This window comes from Myotis brandtii, unplaced genomic scaffold (genome assembly GCF_000412655.1).
Source record: "Myotis brandtii unplaced genomic scaffold, ASM41265v1 scaffold822, whole genome shotgun sequence".
NCBI classification, from domain to species: Eukaryota; Metazoa; Chordata; class Mammalia; order Chiroptera; family Vespertilionidae; genus Myotis; species Myotis brandtii.
In genome coordinates, this window is record NW_005371333.1 from 29,833 (window position 1) to 57,375 (window position 27,543).

The following is a 27,543-nucleotide window of genomic DNA, read 5'->3' on the forward strand; positions in this document are numbered from 1 at the left end:
AATGCAAGGTTTAAAACCACTGACCTAGCCAAGAAAGGCTAACCTTTTCATCCTTCTGAAATCAAGATGTATGTGTGCATGTGCGCGTGTGTGTGTCTCACACAAAACAAAAACTAAACCATGAGCTCTGTTAAGAAAAAAAAAAACAACTGCAGGCCATAGCTGACACGGATGAGAGCTGGCAACACACTTGGCTGACTTCTTAGATTCTATTTTTAATGTTACATCCACACTGGTTATGTAACATTGGGGCTAAAGGTTTTACATAACAAATCCCTTTGAATTTGTAAACAAAGTAAAGATTTACAAAAATCTTTAATTCATTTCTTTAAAAAAATATTTCTATAGCAAAATTTCTTCTTATACGGGAAAGCTGCAGTTTCTTTACAAGTTCAAGTTTAATTTTTTTAAAAGCACTGTTTACTCTTATCTATGTTTTTTAAAAATTCCCCACTTATTTTGAGGTTCATTCACTTCCAGAGGACTCTATAAGAAAATTAACTTAGTAAAAACAAAATGAAGCTAACACTATGATGATATATGGCAGTTGGGTAAATGTTTATGTGTGTGAACAACTTAAATTTTAGACTTACTTTTTTAACTTGGGAAAACCTTTAACTCAAATTTCCTTGCTGTTGCACTTTAACCTCTTAGTTACAGGATCACTTTTACCTTACTCCTCTAGAAGATGTTACTTACTATTTTTTTATATATATATTATTTCAGACAGAAAGAGAGAAGGGGAGGGAAATAGAAACATCAATGGAGAGAATCACTGATTGGCTGCCTCCTGCATGCCACCTACTGGGCATGTGCCCTGACCAGCAATCGACTGTGACCTCCTGGTTCATTGGTGGATGCTCAACCACTGAGCCACACCGGCCAGGCACTGAGTTATTAATAGTTAACGTTTCCCAATAAATTTTCATAAAATGTGAATTTTCCTTCTATACTTCAAAAATATTTAGTTTTAGAAGTCTAAACTCTTTAGAAAATACAAGATTAAAGTATGTACAAAGTAGAGCATTCTTATGAGAAAAGATACTATACATAAATGTGCACGGTGTTTCCTCTGAAATATTCATTTAAAAAAATCCTCTTTGTATAGAGTATATTATGTGAAGTACACATACATAGAAAAAGATGTACTAATATTTAAGAAGTAGGACAAAGTACATAACATCAAAATTACTGATTTCCAGTAAGATCTTTGTACTGGACTAGACCAATTTGGTTTTCCTTAAACTGTGCTGGGCACAAAAACATTCAACACTGTTTATAAGAGGTTAGGAAAAAGTTTGTAAAGATGTAGCATATGAAATGACAACTATTTTTACAAATAACATTGCCATAAAAAGAACAGAAATGAGAACATAGATTTTAGTTGAAAGACTTACTTTTGAAATATTTTTGTTCTTTCCCAAATGAGTTAAAATATAATAGGTATTTTGAACCTGTCACAAAGTCCCCGATAGCTAGACATTGGGAGGGACCTTTACTTCTATAGCCAAAGCATTCTTCTGTTATCTTACAGCATTGAGACAAAAGTCAGGGTCTCTAGCCCACCACTGCCCCACTTCCCTGATTATTCAGCGGGAAGAGAGGTGGTGAGAAGATACTTGAATGGAGAATGAGCGGATTCCCTTCAACTTGAGCTGGGTGTGTCATGAGTCAGAGTTGCACAGGCACCTGTTTTGTGGATGGGTTACAAGTGCTTGAATGACTGACCACATCACATTTTTCTTCTTTGAAAATCTCTCTGGAAAAAAACCCCTACTTTTCTCAATGAGTCAATAAAGATCTTTAAAAGGACAGACTTAGGTTTCTAGTTTTTCATTTTGGTCAGTAGTGAGGCCTAATAAGCTTTTTAAAGCAGCTTCATAAACTGATTACCTTGGACTGAACTAAAGAGAGATAGCAATAGTACTCTAGCCAGCCTTTAGAGCCAGGCCTTATAACATTTGCAAGAGGCAGAAGAAAGTACAAAGGCTAGGAATATGGCAGGAAGTTAAAACCAAAACTGACAAATAAAACTGCAAGTAACAAGGATGCTAATTACTGCCTGAGGAATAAGTAGATCATGGCAGTCTTTAGTATTAGCTTATTTAAGTTCAGTTGGGTGCGTTTTTTAATGAAGCTTCTGGTTACCCTAGTTCCAAGTCTTCCATAGACATAACACTTTAAATTCAGCAAATAACGTTACTATATTTTTAATCTTAAAAGGAAGTCTTTAATTTCAAGTCTTTGGTATTAGAAATAAGTTATCAGAATAGTTTTAGTATTACATACCTAGAATTTCATTTTTTGTTATCATTTTGAAAATTCAATACATATTACCTTGGCATAAAATCCTTAAATGACTTGAGATTCATAGATAAAACTGTGTATAGGTCTAATTGTGTGTTTTTTTTCCAAACTTTAATTCATGATACAAATAGAAAGCAAGCAAGAACCCCAAATATTTTCCATATTCTAATTGTTTTTTAAGGAAGTTTCTAGAAGCAGCTGAGTCCAATATCAGTCCTCCAATTACTAAATGACTACCAATTTCAGTGAATGCTGAGACTGATGTAACTTGATTATAAATCATTATCTAATCTGTGGATAAGTGAGCACATAGGATAGCTTAGAAATTCACCATTAGGACAAGAAGCAGCCCACAGGAAAAAAAGTGCAATTAAAAAACCTCCTGGCTCATTCATTTATAAGGAAATTTTGATTAATACTGTAAAGAATTTCCAGTTACTAACTAATCCAGTCAGTTTTCCAAATCTTCCTGGTGACTGGAAATAGAAGTGGGAGGTAGTGAGTGGAAGGAAGATGAGAAGTGTGTGTTTAATCACTACCATTAAAAGCATGGGAAAAAGATAAACCCCCAAACACCAAAGAACATTCTTTCCTTAAAATGTTTTCAAAATAAATGAGACCAATCTCCAGAACAATGTACAACCATGGATAAGTTAACACCTTTAGGACGGGGGGCAATGGGATAACTCGTGAACACTGTATAATCAAGTCTCAGGAGAACTGACTTGTTTCAGTTTCCTGGCAGAAGGAAATGTGGGATGGTAGGATCTGACATTTTAGCATATCTGAAATGATGAAATAGACACAATGGTGCAAAACATCACTTAAATGAAAAAAGAAAACCAAAGGTACAACTCTAAATATATGTTCTCAATGTTTAATATTCTGAGGATTAAGTAACAAAATCAAAAAAGATTTTTTTACTTGACTACGTTTATTTTCTATGAATTCTTCTTCTAAGAGTTAAAAACAATCACACTTATCGTTTTAGGACCATCAGATTTTTACTTCAGGAAAATCTAATAATACCTTTCAAAAAAGTTATAATTTTAATGTTAGCACAAAAAAATCACTTCCTAACATTTCATTTTAAAAAAGCTTTCCCGCAGCCAGAGATTCCTACTTTTTAATTACAGTACTGCAAGGCACATACAGAACTCACCTCCTTCAAAACACACAGAAGAGGGACTCCCTGAAATAGAATTTTTAAATCCCTAAACAATTAGAAATACTATAAAGTTAGCAATTTGTAGGTAAAAATGTTGCTCCTATAGGATCATGCACTTTTTCGTAAAATCAATTCATCATGTATAAATAATTCCTTTAAAAACATTTGTACTTCAAATGCAGATAGTGATGCTGAAGACAGCATTAAACAAGCCTGACAAGTACTACAGCTTGATAAATTTTATGTTATTGCCTTCATTAGAGACCCTTATCATCTCTCATATTTTCAAAGATTTAAATTTAATAATGGGATAACTACACAGGAAATAAGGGATTTTCTTTTTTTTCAAACAATATTTCCTTCACCTCTAACATAATTCTTTTATGAAGGATGCTAAATGAATTAAAATTTTTGTTCAGTAAAACTGAGGATAGGAGCATTTAAATGCTTCTACTAAATTTAATGCAGCTTAATTAGGGACCAGGTATATATTTTCCTTTGAAAATTTTTGGTCAAGCATGTCTAACCATAAAAGCAAATGGAATTTTAAGAGGTAGATTTTTTTTCCCCATGATGCATTTTGTTAATAAATGTATTGTTAAGAAAATAAAAACAAGCACTGAGTGTGTTTTCTTAAAGTATAAGGGTCTAATGAAAAGAAAAATAAAAGATAGCTATGATACTTATTACAGTCTGACATTTTAACAGTCAAAGTATTAGGTGTTTTGTGACCAGTGCATTTTGGACTCTCTCAGGATCAAAATACGAGTCTGCTGACTGTATTAAATCCTCCTCCACCCCCTCCACCAGTTGGTCCACAGCTTCCTGGCGGGTCATTGTCATCAAATCCATTTGGTCGAAATGAACAGGAGGCAGAGGCAGCTTGTAGGGCCCGGGCTCGAGCATTCAACTCTTGTTCCTAAAATTAAAAATAATTTTAATGAAGTTATAATCCTAAATACAATGGATGGATATATCACCTGTATAAATATTTTAAAGCTGCCTTAATCCTTAATAAGCATCCTTCAAATCTTAGTAACTTTAAAAATACTGACTACACTAATCCTTTCCAAATCTTACTACAGTAAAGTACACAATCACAGATGGAGCAAACTTGATAGAGAAGAAAATCTTGGTGTAACGTCTACAAAATGACAGATCCAAAAGGCTGTTTGTTTCAGTATCAGACTATACAGAGGAGGAAACTGAAGCCCACAGTCCAAAATTTTTCTATATTTCAGTTCATCCCCAAGAACTTTCAAAATACAGTAATACCCATCAACACGTAAGAACCGATTTTTTTTCTAATATACAGCATGCAGAATTAAAGATTATGACAATGGATTATCCACTCTCTAACAATTTTGGAAGTGAGTGATTACAATAAAAGGTACAAATAATGAAAGAAAGCTGGATTTTTAATACCCTTTTCTTAGAGTATTTCTCAGTAAGTAAAACATCTCAAAACACAGCTAAGGAAAATGGAGCCTATCTTCTTACAGTAACACTGAAAACTTTTCTCTACTAGACCATCAACAATTTTATCAGGAATTATATTTATCTATGTGCCAGACACATAGGTGCTCAATAAATATTAATGACCTCAAAGTTAGAACACTATTTGATACTTATCCACAAAAGGAGAAAAAGTGAATATGGCAAATTCATTTGGCAAGTTCTAAAACTGGTCTCTAAAAACTGGCACCAACTCCTTGGAAGATGTAAACTATTCTGGCATGTGCCCATTTTTCTGGGAAAGGGCCTACAACTTTCAAATGAGGTCAATGTCACTCACCCAGGTCTAAAAGCCACTGTGGTAGCAAAACCCTTAATCTGTTAGGCATAATCAGCCTCAAGAACTTTCAAAATACAGTTAACATTAATAACAAAAACTGTACTGTATCCAAATTTAACTTAAAGCCCAGTTATTTTGCTCCATCTGGCACGGTAGTATTATATATTTTTTTGCTTTAAAAAGCTTGCCAATCTGAGATTGAAGATGAAATTTAGAATTGCACAACACTGAAAAGCTAAATGAAAGTACATAACTCTCTTCCATTATAGGGACAATTAAACAATAATGAATGGCACTCAAATACTGTAGTCAGGGGTAAATGGCAAGATAGAGAAAATCACTTAGAGCAGTGGTTCTCAACCTTCCTAATGCCACGACCCTTTAATACAGTTCCTCATGTTGTGGTGACCCCCAACCATAAAATTATTTTCGTTGCTACTTCATAACTGTAATTTTGCTACTGTTATGAATCGTAATGTAAATATCTGATATGCAGGATGTATTTAGGTGACCCCTGTGAAAGGGTCGTTCGACCCCAAAAGGGGTCGTGACCCACAGGTTGAGAACCGCTGACTTAGAGCCAGGCTGCAATATAAGTAGTTATTACAGTTATAAGAGTTTTTGGCATTCCTATCACAGAAATTAGAGTAGTTTCTCATCTTTTCAAAATCCATGTCCCTCCTTTGATAAATATTTCACCCAATCACTGATATATAAATAATATACATATTTCCAAAAATCAAGATTGCACTGGGTCATATTTTCTGTATTTTATATTATAGAAAATTTCTACTTCAACCTAAACCTTTTACCCTCACTCCACCTCTTTAATCTTTAAGAATCATGATGCTAAAAAAAAAAAAACCGAAAAGAATCGTGATGCTTAATATCCAGTGCTTATTTGGACATGGTTGAATACATTATATTCTCTGGATTACAAGCCTTCTGACTGGATGTGAGAATCCTGTTTGTAAATCAATTCTAACAAATATTCTAGAGTTTCTAATTTTTTCTGAAAAATGTATTGTTTTTGTCACTAGTACACTGCATACTCCTTTAAGAATGTATCATGTATCTTTAAGTATTTTATAATATAGTAAATGTCAAAACTTTTTGAGAAGCATTCCTTCTAAAACTCAGTAAAATCAGTACTATAGTGGCCCATTTCTTCTCATACTATCTGTACCTTTTAGTTTTAGGAGCTTCAAACATAAAAGTTTTAGAAACTTATTTAAGCTCATAAAATCACTTGGATTATCCAATTAATACACTTACAACCTCATATATAATTTACTGTTGGTCCTTTATATTAATAGCAACTTGGCAGGCTTCAAAGAAAAATATTTTGAACAAGATCTTTATTAACTTTAAAGTAATAAATCACTAACTCCTTGCAAAAAGTGTATTTATAAGTAAATTCAGCTTATATGAAACCTTTATTCCATGACTTTTCTTTACTAATTGTTATTTTTTCTCCTTGGTTTTATTGCTCAGATCCTTAAGTAATACAAATATCCTGTCTTTATATTTTCTAGCTTTTAGTGTCCTTTGTTATCTACCTGAATGTCAATAAATAGCTCTTAAAATACTTACACAAAGGTCTAAAAGGAACAAACACCAAATTTAGCAGCTGTTTCCCCTGGTAAGTGGGACTAAAGGGAAGAGGGGAGATACTACCATTTTATTAAACTCTCTAGTGTTTTATAATAATCACATCTTGTGTAATTAAAAATAGGTAAGGTCTTCTATACTGCATCAAGATACTACCATTTTATTAAACTCTCTAGTGTAATTAAAAATAGGTAAGGTCTTCTATACTGCATCTAACTTCAATTTTTCATAATTCATAACATTAGAAAGTAACGCAACTTAGTTATATAGGTTGAACTCATTTCATATAAACCCAGACTCAAATTTCAGAATTATCACTCTGTAAATTCCTTGGAAAATGTAGAAGCTGGATTTCAAAGTTAGGGTGCTCATTTAACTACCTGTCAATTGTTTAACTACTTTCCACAAATGATGAAGTTTATATTTCCAACTTACCTGTAAATATAGTTTATTGTCTTTTGTTATAGCATCCATAAGTTCTTTCTGTAGAGGTGGGTCTCCATTTACCCAGAGTCCACTGGTTGAATTATTACCACTCAAACCATTAGTGCTGCTCTGTTTTCTATACAAAAGCACATAAGCTGTGTCCTTTGGAAATCTACTCGTAATTTTCTGGACTGACTGAAATGAAGTAAACGTCACTCTGCTGTCATTAAATAAAAACCATTCTTTTGACATTTCCTTGTTTTCTAAATCCTGTTCAATAACTGCACTAGGACTATCTCTTGTTAGTAAATGACTCTGGGAGGAAGCTAATGCCAGAGTTTCAGACTGGTGGCACATCTGGTATGAGGACTCTGTACCTGTGATGTTTCTGGCATAAGAGTAGTAATGCCCACTTTCAGAGGATACACCAGAGTGAACGACAACAGAACTTAATAGATAGGGCACCAAAATGGGACAGCAAGCTTCTTCAGTCCCCGAAGGCTTTAATTTTTTAGCTAGGTTTTCACTAATATCAGTGAAGTCAACATCTATAGACCAACTTTCTGACAATGAAGAGAAAGAAGTAGTTCTTTTAACTGGCAACTCCAAAACCAGTGGCAGTGACACATTGTCTAAAATTTTTCTTCTCACGTGATACTTCTGATCATATGAAAATCTTAGGAGAGTAAGAATAAGGTATTCAGGTTCCTCCGTGATTTGCATAGTTTTCTCGGCATTCTGCAAAGAGGCACAGTTTTCACAATAATACTGGTTGTCTCCTGTAAGAATCTCTGGAGCCAAAAAATAATTTAGTAAGTCAGTTACTGAAGGTGTGGCTTCACCTCCTGGCTTCTGAGGTACATCTTTATTAACAAAAATCTTGCTAGATTCACTAGGGACAGACGTGTTTTCAGTACAGCAAAACTCATCAGGAGGGCTGCCTAGCATTCTTTCATTCATAACTGAGTCATAGACAAAGGTAGCCGCTGCTGGATTATAAATTCCTGGTTCTTCTGAAGGACCAGGACAGGCTCCCAGTAGACCACCATCTGGTGTACTGAGCGACGATGCTGGATCTTGAAAAGACAAGCTGTCCATAGAAGAGGAAGGACAAAAGGCAAGGGAAAGATCTGTAAAGGCTTCTACTTTTTGTGAGGTACTCCTGCAGTTCAAACAACATATGTGAGTTCGTAGTTTTCCTCCAAACATTTTTTCTATCAAAGTCTTCTCACCATCATTTGTGTAAGGGGTCTCTGTCAGTGCAGCTGCCTTACTGGCTACTTCCTGTAAAGACGTTTCAATGCATCCCAGACTTTCAGAAGGCTTGTGTGAGGACTGAACTTTCAAGATTTTTTCTTCTTCATGGAGCCTGCAGGGGAGTATATCATTACACAGCTACTTCACTTACATTTAAATGTCATTTCTATTACAAAATATTGGTGGTTTATAAAGACAGGCCAATTATTTTTTTTATCAAATATATAATGTTTAACTTAAAAAAGCAAGCTTCTCCTCTTCTAATCAAGAGGAATTCTGAACAGTTTGACAATGTAGATTAGAAGAGAAGCTACAGGCTATGTCTACACTGTATTTCATTACACTTTCTTTATACTATTTTATAGCACTTATTACGTTACAGTTAATTGCATATTCTCATTAACTGTCTTGTTTCTTTGTCTCAGGATCCCTTTGTACTCTTAAAAATAACTGAGGAGCCCAAGAGCTTTCATTTATGTGGTTACATCTATCCAAAACTGAGATTAAAAGTAATAATATATACTTAAAAATAATAAACCCATTACTTATTAATATAAACTGTTTTCCTGAAAAATAGTTATATTTCATAAAAAAAAAATTTAGTGAATAGAATGGCACTGTTTTACATTTTGCATATATTTCAAGTATTTGGCTTAATAGAAGACAGCTGGATCCTCATGTCTGCTCTGTACTCAATCTAATAGTATATGTTGTTTTGGATGAAGTATACGAAGAAAATCTGGCCTCAACTACATATACAGATATATAGCTAGAAAAGAAAGACCCCTGAAAGTGTTTTAGAAACACTTAAGGGTCCTCATACCACACTTTGAGAACAGCTGGTCTAAAGTAAAAAAACCCCAAATTAATTATAAAAGAACACTTAAAAATATATTGCAAAAACACTTGAAATATACATATTTTAAGGCTAAAAACAACATTATGTAGAAATAATCTGTTATGAAAGAACACAATTCAAATCATAACTTTAAAAACACTTTTTACCTAGTCCTGACTGGGTGGCTCAGTTGGTTGGAGCATTGTCCCTTAACCAAAAAGGTTGGGGGTTTGATAACCGGTCAGGGCACATACCTGGGTTGTGAGTCTGAATCCTAGTCAGGCTACCTGTAGAAAGCAGCTGATCAATGTTTCTCTCTCACATCATTACATCCATGTCTTTTTTCTCTCCCTTCCTCTCTCTAAACATATCCTCGGGTGATGATTAAATATATATATGTACTTTTTACCTGTCTAGCAGAAATCTGAGGTATTCAGAACAGTCTTGCTGTGATCTGGGGGTAAACCATGGAGGTCTGGAAGCCTCAAAGAATATCCGAGGTGCATATGCTTCTCGCTTTTGATATCAGTAGAGAAAATACAAGAAAATGATTTTCACACTATGAACTAAAAACTGAAATCTTACTATATATTGAATAAAGATAATTTTTAAAAATTACATTGAGCTTAACCTTTACGCTAAGCCAGTGATGGCAAACCTATGACATGCGTGTAAGGTGACATGCGAACTCATTTTTTTGGTTGATTTTTCTTTGTTAAATGCATTTAAATATATAAAATAAATATCAAAAATATAAGTCTTTGTTTTACTATGGTTGCAAATATCAAAAAATTTCTATATGTGACATGGCACCAGAGTTAAGTTAGGGTTTTTCAAAATGCTGACACGCCGAGCTCAAAAGGTTCACCATCACTGCTCTAAGCTGTCAAACATGTGGGCAAATAAACTAGTTGGAAATAGATTTAGATAACCATCAGTCATAACTTCTCATTCTGTGGATGAGATTTAAGATATAGAGCAGGGATGAGGAATATCCGGCTCGAGGGCCATAGAAGGCCTGTGAAATCATTTGGTCTGGCCCTGACAAGGCATTGGGGGTGAGTTAATTAAGTGTCTGACCAAATATAGCAGGCTAATTTTTAAGCTGATCATTTTGTTTGGCCTGCAAGTGATGTTATAAATATCCAAAATGGCCCTTGGCAGAAAAAGGTTCCCCACCCTTGATCTAGAGAAACTGTGACTTGCTCAAGGTCAGACATTATATCAGGGATTAGACCAAGTCACATCTAACTCTTGGATCCACAAAATTGTTTTATCACTGTGAAAGTCTACCAATTCAGTATCTATAAACTATTAAAATGTATTTTAAAAGGTTTCTTTATGAGACTTTATTTATTAAATAGAAAATAATTACAATAATGGGTCAGCATAATATCCATCTACAAAAATGAAAAGTAGGAGAAATAAATAAAAAACCTAAGAGTATATCCTGATTTTAGGCAGTATCTTTTTAACATTTCTAAGTAGATTTGTTATGCTGGGTGAGATATATATTTTTTCATCAGTTAAAAAGGGCTTACCAAGTTTGTATAATGTGAAGTTTAAAAAATATTATCATAATAACATGAATATTAACATATACACACTACTCACACTCACCTGTGTATGAGCCAAAAAGGCAAAAAGATGCTGTAATTTTTTCATTAATGAATTGCACCCATTTAGATTTAAAGATAATACTTGTCTTCTGAAACTGAAAGAGAATAAAATATACTGATTTTCAGGTAAATGTGTACATACATATGCATTTTTTAAAAGCTAAAAGGAAGTTAGTTCAGGAACGTACCCTCCAAGTAAAACTTCACTTACCAATGGCCTCTTACCTAGCAAAGTTACTAATGAAAATGTAGTGAAGAAGGAAGGGGAGAATGATGGTACCTAAGCACTTACTGTGTGGCCTGGTATGTACTGTCACACCATTCCTATTTTCTGAATTAGCAAGTTGAAATAGATTAATTAATACCCTAAGTAAGCAACTTTTAAATTCTTTCAAGTCTGCATGAAATAAGTAATATCCTGTCATTAAAAGATCCTATAAAGTTAGAGTGGTTTAAAAATGGTAGTATACAATTGGGGGGAAAATGGAGTTAGATAAGATTTTACATCATTACAAGTCCACTTGGGGTATTGAGCTAAATGTGAAATATAAAACTACTGAAGTATTTAAAGAAAAAAGAGAGGGAAAATTTAGAGGAAAATGGCTTCCTGAAATTCAGGCACTATAACTGAAAAATAGCAGAAGTAACTACATAAAATAATAAATTGCAAGTAAATGCCTGCAAATTTGAAGAATGTAACAAAGAATTATCATCCAGATTATATAGAAATCAATATGAAAAAGACCAAACAGAAAGATCCACAAAGGAAAGAATAGAGTATTTAGAAAAGAAACACAAATGAATAGCAACAACAAATAAACAGAAAAAAATCTGCAATGGTCAGCAAAATGCAAATTAAAACAAAAAGACATTTTCACCCAAAATATTTTAAAGATTAAGTACCACTAAAGGTATGGGGTCATTAAGTACAATTATATATTAGTTGGTAGGTAAGTTTAAATAGTCTAGCCTTTCTGGAGACATGCGGGATGTCTTATTCAAAGAATATCCTCTCACAGGCATATGGGCTGAGAGATTCATTATGAGCAAAACAAGCTATTAATAGTCATCAATAGGAGTAAGGTTGAGTGAATTATGGCAGATACTTTACTGAGAACAACACAGTTCTCTCACTGTCCTAATATGGGGATATTCCCAACTCAAACCATTAAAAAATAAAAGCAAGCAGCTAGAAAATATATAAATAAGATTCTCTATTTTTTTTATTGTTGACACTATTATAGATGCTCCCCATTTCCCTCCCCTCTTTGTCCACATGCATTTGTTTTTATACTAGATAAAATCTTGTAATTACAAAAAAGGTCTAGAACACTGCACATAAAACTTAAATTATCTTTGGAAATGGGAATGCCTGATTTTTTTAAATTAAAATTTTTAAATTTTATGTACTTTTACATTCAATTTAAAAAAAAACAACCATAAAGACTTCACATATTACCAAAGAAATAGAATATGCTGTTTGCCTATTCTGAGATGGAATTATTATTGGCCACTGTACAATAGATGAGCTGTTTGAACTGCTATTGCCAGTTATAACTGAATTAGGTCACTCTGCTTTCTCTATCATCTGCAAAGTAAGAGGCTGGATGAGATGACCTCTGGTGGTGAGATACGGTTTCTTTCAGGTTTATGCCTAGTATCACTTGTGTCTAAGCAAACCTGGAAACAAAAGAAAACACTAAACCAAACACAAAACACCTTGCCCTAAACCAGTTTGGCTCAGTGGATAGAGCGTTGGCCTGCGGACTTAAAGGTCCCAGGTTTGATTCTGGTCAAGGGCATTGACCTTGGTTGCAGGTACCTCCCCAGTGGGGGGTGTGCAGGAGGCAGCTGATCGATGTTTCTCTCTCATCGATGTTTCTAGCTCTCTATCCCTCTCCCTTCCTCTCTGTAAAAAATCAATAAAATATATATTAAAAAAAACCAAACACCTTAGGTTTGAGCGTACACATGTACTTTGGAGTCAGGAAATCAAATAAAGCTAACTCTTCACCTTTTAGTTTATGATTCCTCTAGGCAGGCATAAAAAGACTTGGAACTCAACTTGTATATATCTTTAGTCAAGTTCCATGAATCTCTATTGGTGCGGAAGAGAAAAATTCAACCATGTTTTTGCCTTTAGGAAAAGTTTATCATTAATTTGTACCTTTACAGATAGCATTCGCATAGCTAACAACCTCTGGTCTCCTATTTGTTTGGCTGTAAAAGCAATGAATTTAAAAGTAAATCTGTAAGAGGGCAAAGGAACAAGTCTGTTTACACATCTGTTCAATATTAATCAACTTGGGGTGGGAAGCAGAGCTTAAATTTTTAGCAGCAACAAATAAGTTATTGATCTGATAAATAGCAAAATATCTATAAGAAAAAAAAACTAAATAGGACCCCCTCAAAAGATATACTGATTAAAAAAAAATTTATTACTACCCTAGCCAGTTTGGCTCAGTGGATAGAGCGTCGGCCTAAGAACCAAAGGGTCCTGGGTTCGATTCCTGTCAAGGGGACATGCCTCGGTTGCAGGCTCCTCCCAGGCCCAGGCCCTGGTCAGGGCTCATGCAGGAGGTAACCAATCGATGTGTTTCTCTCACTTCGATATTTCTCTCTGTCTTTCCCTCCCTCTTCCACTCTCTCTAAAAATCAATAGAAAAATATCCTCGGGTGAGGATTAAAAAAATAAAATTAAATTAAAGGTCACCACCTTATAGGATAATAACAAATTAGTACTTGAGGACACAAACTCTTAGGCATCAACTCAACTAATCCCTCTGTTACAATAATAAGTATCAAGTCAGAGTAATTCACAAGATTCTAAATGTAATACATAATATAAATATAAAGTAGAATTTACTTAAGTTAATATTTTAATAGTACCTTTCCATTTCTGAATAGGCAATTATATGAAAATATTAATATTTCTGCCATTTATAAGAAGTAATATGAAGACAATCTTACCATTTTGCATTTCATCAGCATGCATCAATTTCTACAGTTAAAATGAAAATAAAAAGGTTCAAATTTAAACTTAATTTAAACTTACTCTGTGGCCATAAACAATGCTTGTATAACACTGTTCATATAACACGTATTTCCTAGATTAATAAGACCAGTTTTCCCAGTTTCAGATTTTCCTGAAAGTCTAGACAAGCAAGATGCCAAAGCATCAGATTGAGAAGTCCAGGCACTTTGATTGAGAATCAATTTAATCTTCTCCTCACTGGGCTTAGGGAAGTCCTATAGATCATAAAGAAGAAAAAAAAAATTTAAAATATACACTATTCTTGTTATTAAATTAACACCATAAATATCCTTCCACTAATACTTAACCTTTTTCCCCTCCCACTTAGTTTTTATAGTACTTGACCAATTGTCAAAAAAAATCAAATCACACTATATGCAAAAATAATTGTCCTAAAATAAAATAAATGAAAATCTCCTAAAGGTAGAGTTTATCAAGCTGAGGAATACTAAAAACCCCCCACACAACAGGAATTCAAGTCACATATGAACTATTCATGTTTCCTATTTATCAGCAAAATGTTTTAAAAATAAAACTGAGATCAGAGAGTATACTGTAGAACTATTCAAAGGCAATAGAATAAGGACCTAAATTAGCACGCAATTCAATAATCTAAACAAACAAATTTCTTTTATATTATATAGTCAAAATAAAGAAAAAATCTCCTTTTCATTCACTATCAATATTTACCCAGTATTAACCTTATAAATAAAATCTCAAAGTAATCATGAAAAATGTTTAACCATATTAAAAATTATTATAAAATACAGATTCTTCTTACCTGCTTTGTGATTTATGAGATAAAATTTTAAGAGTAAGTGATTTCAAACATGAGTAGAGCACTGGAGAGTAAGAACACTTGGTAAAATCATTAGGGCTTTTTGGACTGCTATTATCATCTGGTACTTATACCTTAGAGAACAAATAATTTCTGAAGGAATTTTAATCTCCTGATTTTTTGGAGCTATTAGAAAGTGCTTCCTGGGTTCCGAGTGAGACCCTTGCTTCTTCTGAGCTTATTTCAGTCAACAGAATTTTCAACATGTAAAGCATAATTGCTTTCATCTATAGACATAGTGACATCATAGAGAGAGATTAACACTATCAAATCCATGACAGCTCCTCTACATAAAGACATTTACTTCTGCAAGGGTCAAATGTCAAACCAATGGTATACATTAACAGTGTTGTGTTCTGGGTTCAACCAGTATCATTTTGATTTAACTATATAGTAAAATGTTTTTTACTCATTTCAGATACAGAAGATAATGAGACCTTATATTGTATTTCAGACTTCAAAAAGAAATATCAATAGAACTGATTTATAATGATTTCTGATTAAGTCTGACTGAGGAAAGTTCTCCAATTCTTTTGCTACTCCCTGATCCTTCAGTAAGTTTACTAAGAGAAAAGTATGTTTATTGTGACCTATTCTTCAAAACAAAGAGAATTAGTGCTTTTTAGATCGAACATGTATACAAACTAAAAAACAAGGCAAGTTCACAAATAGTTCAGTAAAGATTCTCTGAAATATGGACATTCATGAACAGTCCATAGCTAAAATGGAATAAAAAACAGCAAAGAAACCAAAATTAAATTGTCTTTAATGAACCCTGATTTTAACGGAATTTTTCAAATAAAAAATGTATTACCATAAGGTAGAAAACTGAGTAGCTGGTTATCATCAAACATCCATCTATCACATCATGGGCTGCACATCCACAAATACTGTTGCAACTATTATCATACCTTTATTGCTTCCAGAATGGGTTCGTAGAGATCTGGAAATCCAGAGTAATGATACATCATACAATGTATCAATTCTGTTAACTGTACTAAGAAGGCTGTACTGGAAGGCAGACCATCACTTCTGAGGGAGTGAACCAAACTGACCACATGAGGAACAATCTGAAGAGAAAGGAAGACAAATATTCCTCAATTAATACAAATTGGCAACAAATTCTCTGGCCTACAAATAGAATTTAATTGTTATACAATCAGCAAATAACTTTTCATATGTTCAGCTACAGACTTTTTCTAAAAAAAAATTAAGAAGTAAAAAATTTCTGGAATATCAAGGTAAATTTAGTTTTCAAAGTCACATGATTTTAATTCCATATAACCACCCCCTCCTCATCTTTATTCTCCATCTAAAATGAAAACTAAAGTCCTAGTCACTGCAGTCTAAAAAATGCCTTCAGTTGAAAAATGTTAGGAACAAACTTAAAAGATACACCTAGAATTAGCATAAGAGCTCCATCTAGTGTGAATTTTAGAACTCTTACTTGGAAGAATTATACACACTTTGTATATTAAAGTTTGCTTCAAGAAAAGTCTTCAAAATAGCTTTAGCATGTATCTAAAATTACAGCTCAGGCTACAGGATTACCTTTCATTTAGATAAGCATAGGGATGATGTCAGATGTTAGCATGGAGATCCTTACAAAATGACACCCATTCCCCTTCTTAAAATAAAGGGAATCCGAAAGTATTGTTTTAAAGGACTGGGGTTAAAAATAAAAGGGAAATCTAAAATGCTTATTGCTCAATAAACATTTAGAAAACTGTTAGTGTTATAAGCACAACAATGTTCTTTCATTATAAAATTAGACTAAAAGTTAATACAGAACTAACATTTTAAGAGGTTATTAATAAACTATTTTGCAGAAATGGCTCAAGCCATTAGTACAGTGCTATACTTGTTCCAACTAAATAATTGTAATCTGATATTAGATATTTATACTTCATATGTAAAAGTATCTTATGTTCTATTTGTAGGACATTTTTCGGGTTGCTAACTAGTAATAAAAGTGAAGTTATAGCTCTAAGGTCTTATCATCAAATAGCATAAACAACAATTATAGTAATATCCCAATCAACTAACTCCCTTTCCTTTCTCCTAAAGAGAATAACCATATTCTTAAATTAACACTGCTATTCCTATTCTGCTCTGTCTGGTTTACACTTATGCTAGAGGTCTTAAATCACATTTTAGCTTTTGCACTACTTTCTTTAATCTTCATCAAAGGTATTATTCTGGTCAGGAAACTACCAGCTTCCAATGATTTCACTCTACTGCTATCACCTCTTCATTTCTAAGCAAATCTGAAGTAGAATTTTACTGCATACCTATCAGATACTCTCTTGCTAAAATAATCAGAAAGCTAAATTTATTTTGTTTCTTCAGAGGTGAAGGGGGAGAGAGAAATGGAAAAGGAGAAAATTATAACAATGATTATTTAATTTACAATTCCAAATACTCCTAGTATAAATTTAGGCTTTGCAATCAAGTAATAAAGTTGTCTACTACTATCTATATATATAAAAGCCTAAGCAACCATCACAAGAGAACGGACAACCGAACAGGCTGCATGGGGCAACCAGGCCATCAGGAGGGTTAGTGAGGGGCAACCAAATGACTGAGCAGCAGGCTGCGTGGGGCGACCAGACCCGCAGGGGGGCAGTTGGGGGCAACCAGGCCGGCAGAGGGGGCAGTGAGGGGAGACCAGGCCAGCAGGGGAGGGTGGCTGTTGGGGGTGACCAGTCCGGCAGTGGGGCAGTAAGGGGCAACCAGGCCACGGGGGGGGGGGGGGGCAGTTAGGGCAACCAGGCAGGCTGGGCAGGGCAGTCGGGGGTGACCAGGCCGGCAGGAATGGCAGTTAGGGGCGATTAGGCAGGAAGGCAGGTGAGCAGTTAGGAGCCAGTGGTCCCGGATTGTGAGAAGGATTGGGCCTAAACCGGCAGTCCGACATCCCCTGAGTGGTCCTGGATTGGAGAGGGTGCAGGCTGGGCTGAGGGAACACCCCCCCCCCCCCATGCCCAAATTTCGTGCACCAGGCCTATAGCATCCTATATAATCAAAATGATCACTGACACAGAAATAAGACTAAGTTCTTAAAGGCATTTTGATATATGTCCATGCAGGCTATTATCTTCCTTCTTATTTTTCTTTTTAAATTCTCATCTGAGGATATGTTTTATTGATTTTTATAGAGAGAAGGGAGAGAAACATCAAATGGTTGCCTCCTGTATGTGCCCCAACCAGAGTTCAGACCCACAACCTTTTGCTGTCCAGTCAGGACTGGTTCTTTTTTTAAAAAATTGATTTCAAAGAGGGAAGGAGAGGGAGAGAGATGACAGAGAATCATTGATGATGACAGAGAATCAGTGATTGGCTGCCTTCTGCACACTCCCTACTGGGGATCGAGCCCACAACCTGGAATTGAACCTGCGACCCTTTAGTCTGCAGGCCAATGCTCTATCTGTTGAGCCAAACCAGCTAGGGTGCTAGTTGATTCTTGCATATGCCTTGACTGTGTATCGAACCCGCAACCTTGGCATATCAGGACAATGGTTTAACTACTGATATATGTGGCCAGGTCATATTTTTACTCCATTTAAATTTTTTCCCCACTTATAAAAAGCACATGAAAACCAACTTGGTTCATATTAACACATATAATATTAACCTTGGTTTGCTCTAAACTACTTTAAACATATATATTATGAATAATGATGTTGATTAATAATGATGCTGATTAATAATAGTGATTCCAGATTATTGCTCAAACTCAACTCCTAACCTGAGTCCTTTGCTGAGTTATTTAGAGTCACAGGTGATTTAACTACCATATGACCCACTACCTGATGCCTAATCTAATTTTAGTTGAGTAGGAGGTCAGGCTATCCCGACTACACAGGCAGTAATTAGGTCTTTGTTTTTAAGTTTTACTAAGCCAGATCACAATTTAACTTCAGATCTAACTAATCCTTAAATAAATAATTTCATATTTACTTACTTCAATAAGGCAAATAATTCAAAGGCAACCATTTATTATCTCAACTACTTTTTCTTTTTCAGAGAGATTAAGGAATGTGCGTATGCTCCGTGATAAGAGTAATAAATCTTAGAATGGATGATTATGTTATGTTAGAGAGTCTCCTTCTTGGAAACTTTGAAAATAAACCCCCTTCTCAAATGGCATACACATGATTGTGCCTGAAGCCAGGGACAAATAATTGATGGTTTTTTTCCTTGGGAGACTTTGCTAGCATATTTGCTCAAGTTTGAGTTAACAAATTGATAGAAGGTTATTGATTTAATGATCAAGCCCAACAATTAGGGCAATTAACTGCTGAAATAACTCATTTTAAGTGATTTACACACATTGCTGGTTTGTGGTGACAAATGGAGACGTTTGGGAGAAATACTAAATATTCTGAAAATAGATTCTTTGGAGGGAAATGCCACAATCTCAAATTTCTAAAAAATCATAAAGCTATAAGTAAATAGATTTAAGACTAATGTACAATCTTTTCACTATATACAAATATGACTCAATATTAAACTAAAATTTTAAGACAAGGTTTTTCAACGTAGAAATCTTGTCATAACTTACCAAATGGAATGCCTCTGGAGAATGCTGAAAACTAAGCAGCATGTGAGAAAGAACTGCAAGAGCACCAGGCCTCACAAGAGGAAACCGAAGTCGATTAAAAACCTTCAAAAAGAGACAAGACATCCATCTACAGAGTTTGTAAGAAAGCCATTAACCCAATCAGTGGTTATTTTCCTAGGACCAAAAATTATTTATGTGAATATCCCCCTTTCTGGAACGTTCTATCATACCATATATTGCCTTATTAAACCTTGTGAGGAGAAAGTTGGGAAGTAACATGACAGAGATCAAGGGAATATAATGGCCTAAGCAACTCTCAAACTTCCTGGTCAAATGAAAATCTGTCAAACCAAGTTTTTAGGTGGTAACTCCCTGGTCCATTATTCAATTCATTCGACAAATATTTATTGTCACTAGAGGGTGGATAGGGACAATAAAAAGTAACATGGAGACAAGTGATATGAAAACAGGGTATGATAATAGGAAATGCTGATTGGCAAAGGGGTTTGGTATTTTATATAGGGTATTTTTTAAAATGCCTCATGAAAAAGGTGACATCTGACTATAAAAAAACTGAAGGATGCCCTAGCCAGTTTGGCTCAGTGGATAGAGTGTCAACCTGTGGACTGAAGGGTCCCAGGTTTGATTCCAGTCAAGGGCACATGCCTGGGTTGCAGGCTCGATCCCCAGTGAGGGGCATGCAGGAGGCAGCCAATCAATGATTCTCTCTCATCATTGATGTTTCTATCTCTCTCTCCCTCTTCCTTCCTCTCTGAAAATCAATAAAAATATATTTTTAGAAAATTAAAAAAAAAAAAAACTGAAGGAAATGAGAGTAAACCTAATGGATACTCTGGGAGAAGAACATAATAAGCAGGGCAAAGGCTCAGCACCTCGAGGTCCTCCACCCTGGGGTACTAGAGCTACAGCAAGGAGGGCAGTGTAAAGCACAGACACACAGGCGCTACAATGGAGACTGGATAAGAGAAGCAGCAGTGAGCCAGATTAAGCAGGACCTATGTGACACCTGTAGCAGACCAAGGGCAGGGGCAGGGAGGCTACTGTAGTCATTCTAGAAAGGGAAGATAATGACTTTAGACCAGGGTGGTAGTGATGTAGCTAGTTAAGTGGTTGCATTCTGGATATTTTAAAGATGGAAGCAATAGGGTTTAGGATATGGGTTGAGAGAGACTGAAGAGACACAGGATAGCTTCAAGATTTTTGGCAATAGAAGTGGATGGAGTGGCCATTTGAGATAGGGAAGACCAGGTCTGGGAGGGAAAAATCAAGGGTTAGATAGTGAATAAGTTGAATTTGAGATCTAAGTACAGACAACTAGATAGATGAATAATGAGCTCATGGGAAGAATAATGGACTAGAAATATTAAACCTGGCAGTCATTAACTTAGGGATGTGCTAAGTATGGGTGGAGAAGAAAGTAGATCAAAGATGAAACTCTAAGGCACTCTAAACTTAGAAAGATCAACTATAGGAGACTGAGATACCAGTGAACTAGGACAAAAACCAGAAGAGTATAATGCCCTGGAAACTAAGTGAGGAAAGTGTTTCAAGAGGGAGTGATTAACTGTGTCAAATACTGCTGAGAGGTCAAATGAGAGGAGGCCTGAGAAATAACTCCTAGGTTTAGCAACTTTGGAAAACACTGGTGTCAAAGATAGTTTTGGCAGAATAATCTTAATAAAGCTTGATTAGTTCAACTCAAGGGAAAATGGGAGAAACAGATTTTCATATTAAATATCTGAACACAGCAAATTACTTAAGTTACCTACACTTAAATAGCATTTTAATTTTTTATAGTCTATCCAAAATTATTATCCAAAACAACTAAACAAGAACATACTCAAAATTAGATGTTTTAAAGGGGACAACCCAAAGATAAAAAGATTGATTATATAAGTTCATACATCCTAATCCTATAGATAATAAAAGCCTAATATGCTAAGTGTCCGGTTGTCCATTCAACCAATCAAAGCATAATATGCTAATGATATGCTAAGACTGCTCAACTGCTCACTATGACGTGCACTGACCACCAGGGGGCAGACAGTCGACCGGTCAACCAGTTGCTATGACATGCACTATCGGGGGCAGATGCTCCAACCGGTAGGTTAGCTTGCTGCTGGGGTCCGGCCAATCAGGACTGAGCGAGACAGGCCAGACACGCCCTGGAGCTCTCCCACGGTCTCTCCCCCGCTGGCCAACCTCCTGCATCCCTCCCTGGCCGGCCGTCCCTGATAGACTCTGATGGGGACTGGGCGAGATGGGGTTGGACATGCCCTGGAGTCCCTCCCGCGGTCCCTCCCTGCCCCCGATCGTGCACCAGTGGGGTCCTTTAGCCTGGCCTGTGCCCTCTTGCAACCCGGGATCCCTCGGGGGATGTTGGAGAGCCGGTTTTGGCCTGATCTTGCAGGCCAGGCTAAGGGACCGCAAGAATTCGTGCACTGGGCCTCTAGTAAACTTATATACTCCCACTTACCAGTTTTATTTTCAGTAAAGTAACATCTATCAAAATAGTAAACTTTTGGACTGCTGCCAGTCCTTTCAAGAGTGCAATCACCCATGTATCCACATGCTGAGCCAATGGCCAGGACAGCCAATCAATCATTCTGAAAATTAAAGAAAAAGCAAACTATTAATATTGACAATATTTTCAACATTATTTAGAAATAACAGATTATGGTAGATAATTACTCACTTTGTGACTCAATATTTACCGAGCTTGCTTGTGAAAAGCACTAATCAAAATGTAGAAACAAGTATAATGGGTGCTTGTACTCCAGGAGTTTCCAATCATATTAGCTGAGATTCTTATATAACACATTTTCATAAAAAGAATTTCTGATAAACTATCATTTCACCTTAAGTTTTAAATTTATGCTACATATTGATATTAAAAATTTAGTAGACAAATTTACTCTAAGAGCAGTTCAAATATAGCTATCTGAACTAAGACATAAATATAAACCAACATTTCTCCTCTCTGGAAATAATGAAATGCACTGTTAAAAAACACACCTATATTTATAGTTGTGAAACAGGTCTCTTCATCCTTGTTAGAATTTTACTAAACAAAGACAACAAAAGGAAACTTCAAATAGATAAGAGCACTGAATGTGCAAATATCCTAAGTGGCCTCATTTTGCATTAGTGTTTTCCTTCTTGAGTATCAGCCCAGTTAATTGGGAATAGAAACGAAGTAATACAGGGTTTGATGGAGATTGTCCCTAATGTTAGACATCAACCACAATGAAGACTTGTACAACTCTTAGAAAGCAATTGGGCCAAATGTTCATATTATTTCATCCAGTAATCCAATTTTGGGGATTATATAATTAGAAGGTAGTAGTGAAAAAAACAACAGATTTTAGTCAGAGTGATCTGGTTTAAAAACCCAATTCATCATTATTAGCTGGGGGACCTTAAATACTTAGGTAAATTATTTAATCTCTTTGTGTCTGTTTTCTTATCTGTAGATTATAGGTAGACATGCTTATTTTATAGAACTTATATGAAGAATAAATGAGTTAAAATATATCACTGGAAATATTCATTGTGATGCCTCTCTTCCACCAAATATTTTTAAAGGACTGACTTCTAAATTGAAATGGTTATTTTCATAACAGCTAAGTTATAACTGTCTACATTAACACTAAGGTATTATCTTTATTAAGGTTTTTGCTCTTAAGATTTATTTTCCACTGCTCAGGGTGAATGCAACCCAGGTATGTGCTCTTGACCGGGAATTGAAATGGAGACCTTTTGATGTATCTAACCGGAAACCAACTGAGCCACACCAGTCAGGGCTGAGGCTGCTCATAATGTCTAATGAAACATTTGCATTTCTTTGCATTACAGAAAATGACAGTAAAATATAAGTGCTAATATGTGGAAAAATATAGAGTATAGGGAAGTATAAGGTAGGAGTATGGTAAAATAAACACTGCTATCCTTTTCAATTACATTTGTAATATAAGAATAATTACTCCAGGTAGATTATGGGTTAAATAGCTTTATGTAGGTAAATTAGAAATGCAATACAAAAATTGGATCACAACCTCCCATAGGTAAAAATTAATTTCCAAATATATTTTAAAAACAAAATAAAATCATAAGATGGATATTATGGTAGTTTTGAAAAGATTGAAAAATTAAGACCAGGAGTGCTGAATGGGAAGAAGTGGAATTTACACTTGACTTAGTAAGTGGTGAAAGTCACTGTAGTTTGATCAGAAGGGTAAAATGAGTAGGTCAGGCTGACTTAGAGAAGAGAGATAAAGTCACTACTGGCAAAAAGACCAACCAGAAGACTCTGTTGCAATGTTATGGCATGAAATGAAAATGTAAGCTATTCTCACTTAGGCAATGAAGGTGAGGGACCAACCGATTTCTGATTTCACTTTCACTTGTGAAATCTGTATTTCTCTGCATCTTCCTATTTTACTTAGAAGACAACTTCATTTATGATATATTCATTTCAAAAAGAAAAAAATTTTAGTGCTGCTGCAGTCACACTGGCAAGAGTGTTGCTGCCAAATAGGACACAGAAGGAGTGTCTTTGTGGAGATGGAGGAGATAGAAAGTGTTTCTTAAAAGTAAATTAACAATGAGGACTTTACATAAAGACTTGAAACTCAACCACATATAAATGAGAATTGATAAAGTGATAAGAATAAAGGGAAACGTAAATAAAAAGAGATATGAAGAAGATCCTAATAGTATGGTATCACAGGACTAGCTATTGAATAATAAGGAAGAAAATAAGGAAAAAAAACTCCACATTTTAAACAGACAAATGCTAACAGTGTATTACTCAGAAATCCTGATTGAAAGAGAAAGTAAAAGCATATACTTAGCTAGAAGAAAAAAAATATCCCAGAGGGAAGAAACAGGTAGCAAGAAACAATGAGCAAAGAAACTAGTAAAATACATTAATAATTCAAAAAACTCCCGCCTGTACAATATGTGTAAATGTATGTATGTTTTTGAAAATTAAAAAGCTGAAATAAAAACGGATTTGTGAATTACTGGGATGCCTGTCAAGCCTATAGTAAGGTAAACAATACATCCCAATTAATTTGGAGAATTTTTATATATTTGATTCCATGATTTCAGTTTTAAACATTTCTAAGTTTTTCATTATTGACAAAAATACAACAAAATATCTCTTCCTCCCAAATCTACAGTTACCATCTATAGTGTCATGAAGAAGTACCTGCAAAAAGCTTGGGTCATACTTGCATCTTTGACATTTGGATCCGTAGTAAGGCTCCTGATGAGAACTGTAATCATCTGAAGAGGAATATGCTGCACAAGGCTTGCCAATGCTACAGAAGGTTCAAATGATGCATCTATTTTTTTTAATTAAAAAGAAAAAGGGATATGGCAAGAAGGTTCAAGTGAAGTATTGAGGGAGAACAATTAACCAAAAAAAAGTAATTGCAGCAAAGGTGTTGATCAGAAAACAGTTGTCAAGCTCCACCTCATGGGTACTCGTCACATAAAAGGAATGTTACATTACAGAAATTAGAGATTAAGAATTACAATGATTGCTCATTCTATAGACAGAACTACTGCAATATAAAAACTATTGCCATATTTGGCCCATGAGTTACTTTATTTTCTTGCACTTTTTAATATTGTCTTTGTCGAGCTAAAATATTCACTTAAAAAACAGAAATGTAAGATTTAAATTCCCAGGTTAGATTCTCCAAAGTAACTTATAGCTTATTAATTACAGTAGTCTGTAAAGTGTTCTAAGTAAGATATTTAAAAATCTCTTAAAGCCATAGCCGGTTTGGCTCAGTGGGTAGAGCGTTGGCCTGTGGACTGAAGGGTCCCGGGTTCGATTCCAGTCAAGGGCACATGTCCAGTTGTGGGCTCGATCCCCATAGGTGACGTGCAGGAGGCAGCCGATCAATGATTCTTTCTCATCATTGATGTTTTCATCTCTCCCTGTCCCTTCCTCTTTGAAATCAATAAAAATATATTTTAAAAAAATCTCTTAAAGAAGTGGAAATTTGGGGAGAGGGGAATTTTACTTAAACCATATAAAAGTTAAGCAAATCCAAGGTGAACATCTTTATTGCTACAGCTGAAAAAGTTCTGGGGAAATATAACAACTCTAGCAACACAGGCAATACAAGAAAGATTACCATTAAAAAAAAATAAACCAACTCAGATCCTGCAAATACAAAGTTGGTAATTTGTTTGTAAATTTATTTAATTCATCAGACTGCATGGAGCTTGTTAAAATTCTACTCTTCTGGTTCTCAGGATAAAGGAGGACACCTCCTTCACAAGTTCAATTCCCAACAATAGCCAGGAAGAATGGTTGTACCACGTAGAGGGGAAGTGAACATGGTTTTGGATCTACTGTCCCACAACCTCCAGAGCTAGAAGCTCCAAGTTCAGGTAAAATGCACAGGTAAAATTCCTGGATGACAAAGCATTTTCTTGCTAAGTGTCACTTGACCCCTCCCTGCTTTCTAAGGATGCAGTTCATGGGCTATCCTCCAAGGGAAAAAACACCCATTAGGTCCTCATATTCTTTCCCTTCCCTGAATCTCTCTCAGGAACACTGTTGTAGACAGAAAATGTCAATACTCAAAAACTACAGTTAGCTAGGACAAGCCAGTAATAAAAGAAACTGCACAGACCATGAATTTTAAAAAATGGGAAAATTAAAAAACAGGGGAACAAGACTGGTGAGGCTCAGTGGTTGAACATCGACCTAAGAACCAGGAGGTCAAGGTTTGATTCCCCGTCAGGGCAGATGCCCAGGTTTGCAGGCTCCATCCCCAGTAGGGGGCGTGCAGGAGGCAGCCAATCAAGGATTCTCTCATCATTGATGTTTCTCTCTACCCCTTTCCCTTCCTCTCTGAAATCATAAAAAAAAGGGGGGAAGGGAGGCTCATGATAACAAAATAATAGGGTTACAGTGCAACAATAATATGGTAAACATTACTAGGCTACCATTAGTCACTAATGAATAGAAGCTTTATTTAGTAGCTGTCATCCCCAAAGCATTTCATAACTAGAGCAGAGGCTGGGTAATTAAGCAACTTGTTTAGTGCCAATGGTCTTAGACCTCGAAGTGCTCAACGTTTAAAATAAAAAACACGGCCTGCTTTTTAAGGTAGAAACGACAGCCTGAAGAGGATTGTGGATGGGAATAAAATTTTGGATGAGGCACTAAGGTTTGTTCTCCATTAACAATATTTCCAGGGCAGGGAAGCAAATATGGTGTGTGTATGAGGGAGGCAGACTGAATTTCCCAGAGAGATTTTTCTTGGGATACAATGACCCTTACCTGTGGAAGAGATGATTGCAAAAATTTCTTGCAGGGAAGGCAGCAGTGTGGAGGGCTCGGCCTTCCAGATGTTCTGCAGCAAGCTGCTCACCTTTGTCACCTGGGCGACATATTCCCGCAGCTCTTTCTCCTGGGTGGACTGGCACTGGAAGTGGCCTATGGTTCGAACCAGCTGCTGACAGAAGGTGATGGACAACTTCCCCTTGGGGATGCACTGCACGAAGTCGCTCAGGAGGTCGCTCAGCCGGGCGCACAGCGGCGGCTCCGGCCTCTCGCACACCAGCCGCAGCACCTCCACCTGCAGCAGGCTGAAGAGGTCCAGCACCGAGGGGCAGCTCATGATGAGCCTCAGGCCGTTGTGGATGTAGTCCAGGATGGCGACATCCTTCCTGTCCAGCGAATGGTAGCCCTGCTGGAGGAGGCCCAACACGCGCGTCTTGTTGAAGAAGGACTCGAACTCGGGCCGGTGGTAGCGGGCGTAGGCCTCCAGCACCTGGTGCCCCACCTGCCGCTGAAAGGGGTCCTGGCCCTCCAGGATGAGCCGGGTGGTCAGGTCAAACATGGCCTGGCACTGCGCCTCGTCCTGCCAGTGCTCAGCCGATTCCACCACCTTCCGCACAATCACCCGCTTCACCGGCAGCGGGTAGGAAGAACTCACCAGGCCCTCCAGGATCTTGTCCATGGTCGCCACGCCGCGAAGCCGAGGGGCAGGGAGCGGGCGGAGACAGCCCCGAGGTGGGGCGGGGGGACCCCGGGGCG

The 27,543-nt window shown here is 36.1% G+C and overlaps 1 protein-coding gene across 2 annotated transcripts; it reads right to left on the bottom strand.

Moving 5' to 3' along the window:
* Positions 1–3,168: 3,168 nt before the first annotated feature.
* USP38 (ubiquitin specific peptidase 38) lies at positions 3,169–27,537 on the bottom strand. 2 transcript variants are annotated; one of them, XM_005884185.2, is made up of 10 exons: positions 26,785–27,537; positions 24,688–24,823; positions 21,952–22,081; positions 19,455–19,556; positions 15,805–15,963; positions 14,077–14,270; positions 11,023–11,116; positions 9,812–9,918; positions 7,317–8,676; positions 3,169–4,394 (listed from the first exon to the last, which is right to left on the bottom strand). In XM_005884185.2, the coding sequence occupies exons 1-10, from the start codon at positions 27,464–27,466 to the stop codon at positions 4,233–4,235; spliced, it is 3,126 nt and encodes a 1,041-aa protein (XP_005884247.1). In that variant the 5' UTR covers positions 27,467–27,537; the 3' UTR covers positions 3,169–4,232. The 2 variants fall into 2 exon arrangements, with proteins under 2 accessions (XP_005884247.1, XP_014387187.1); XM_014531701.1 differs by lacking the exon at positions 19,455–19,556.
* Between the last annotated feature and the right edge of the window lie 6 nt (positions 27,538–27,543).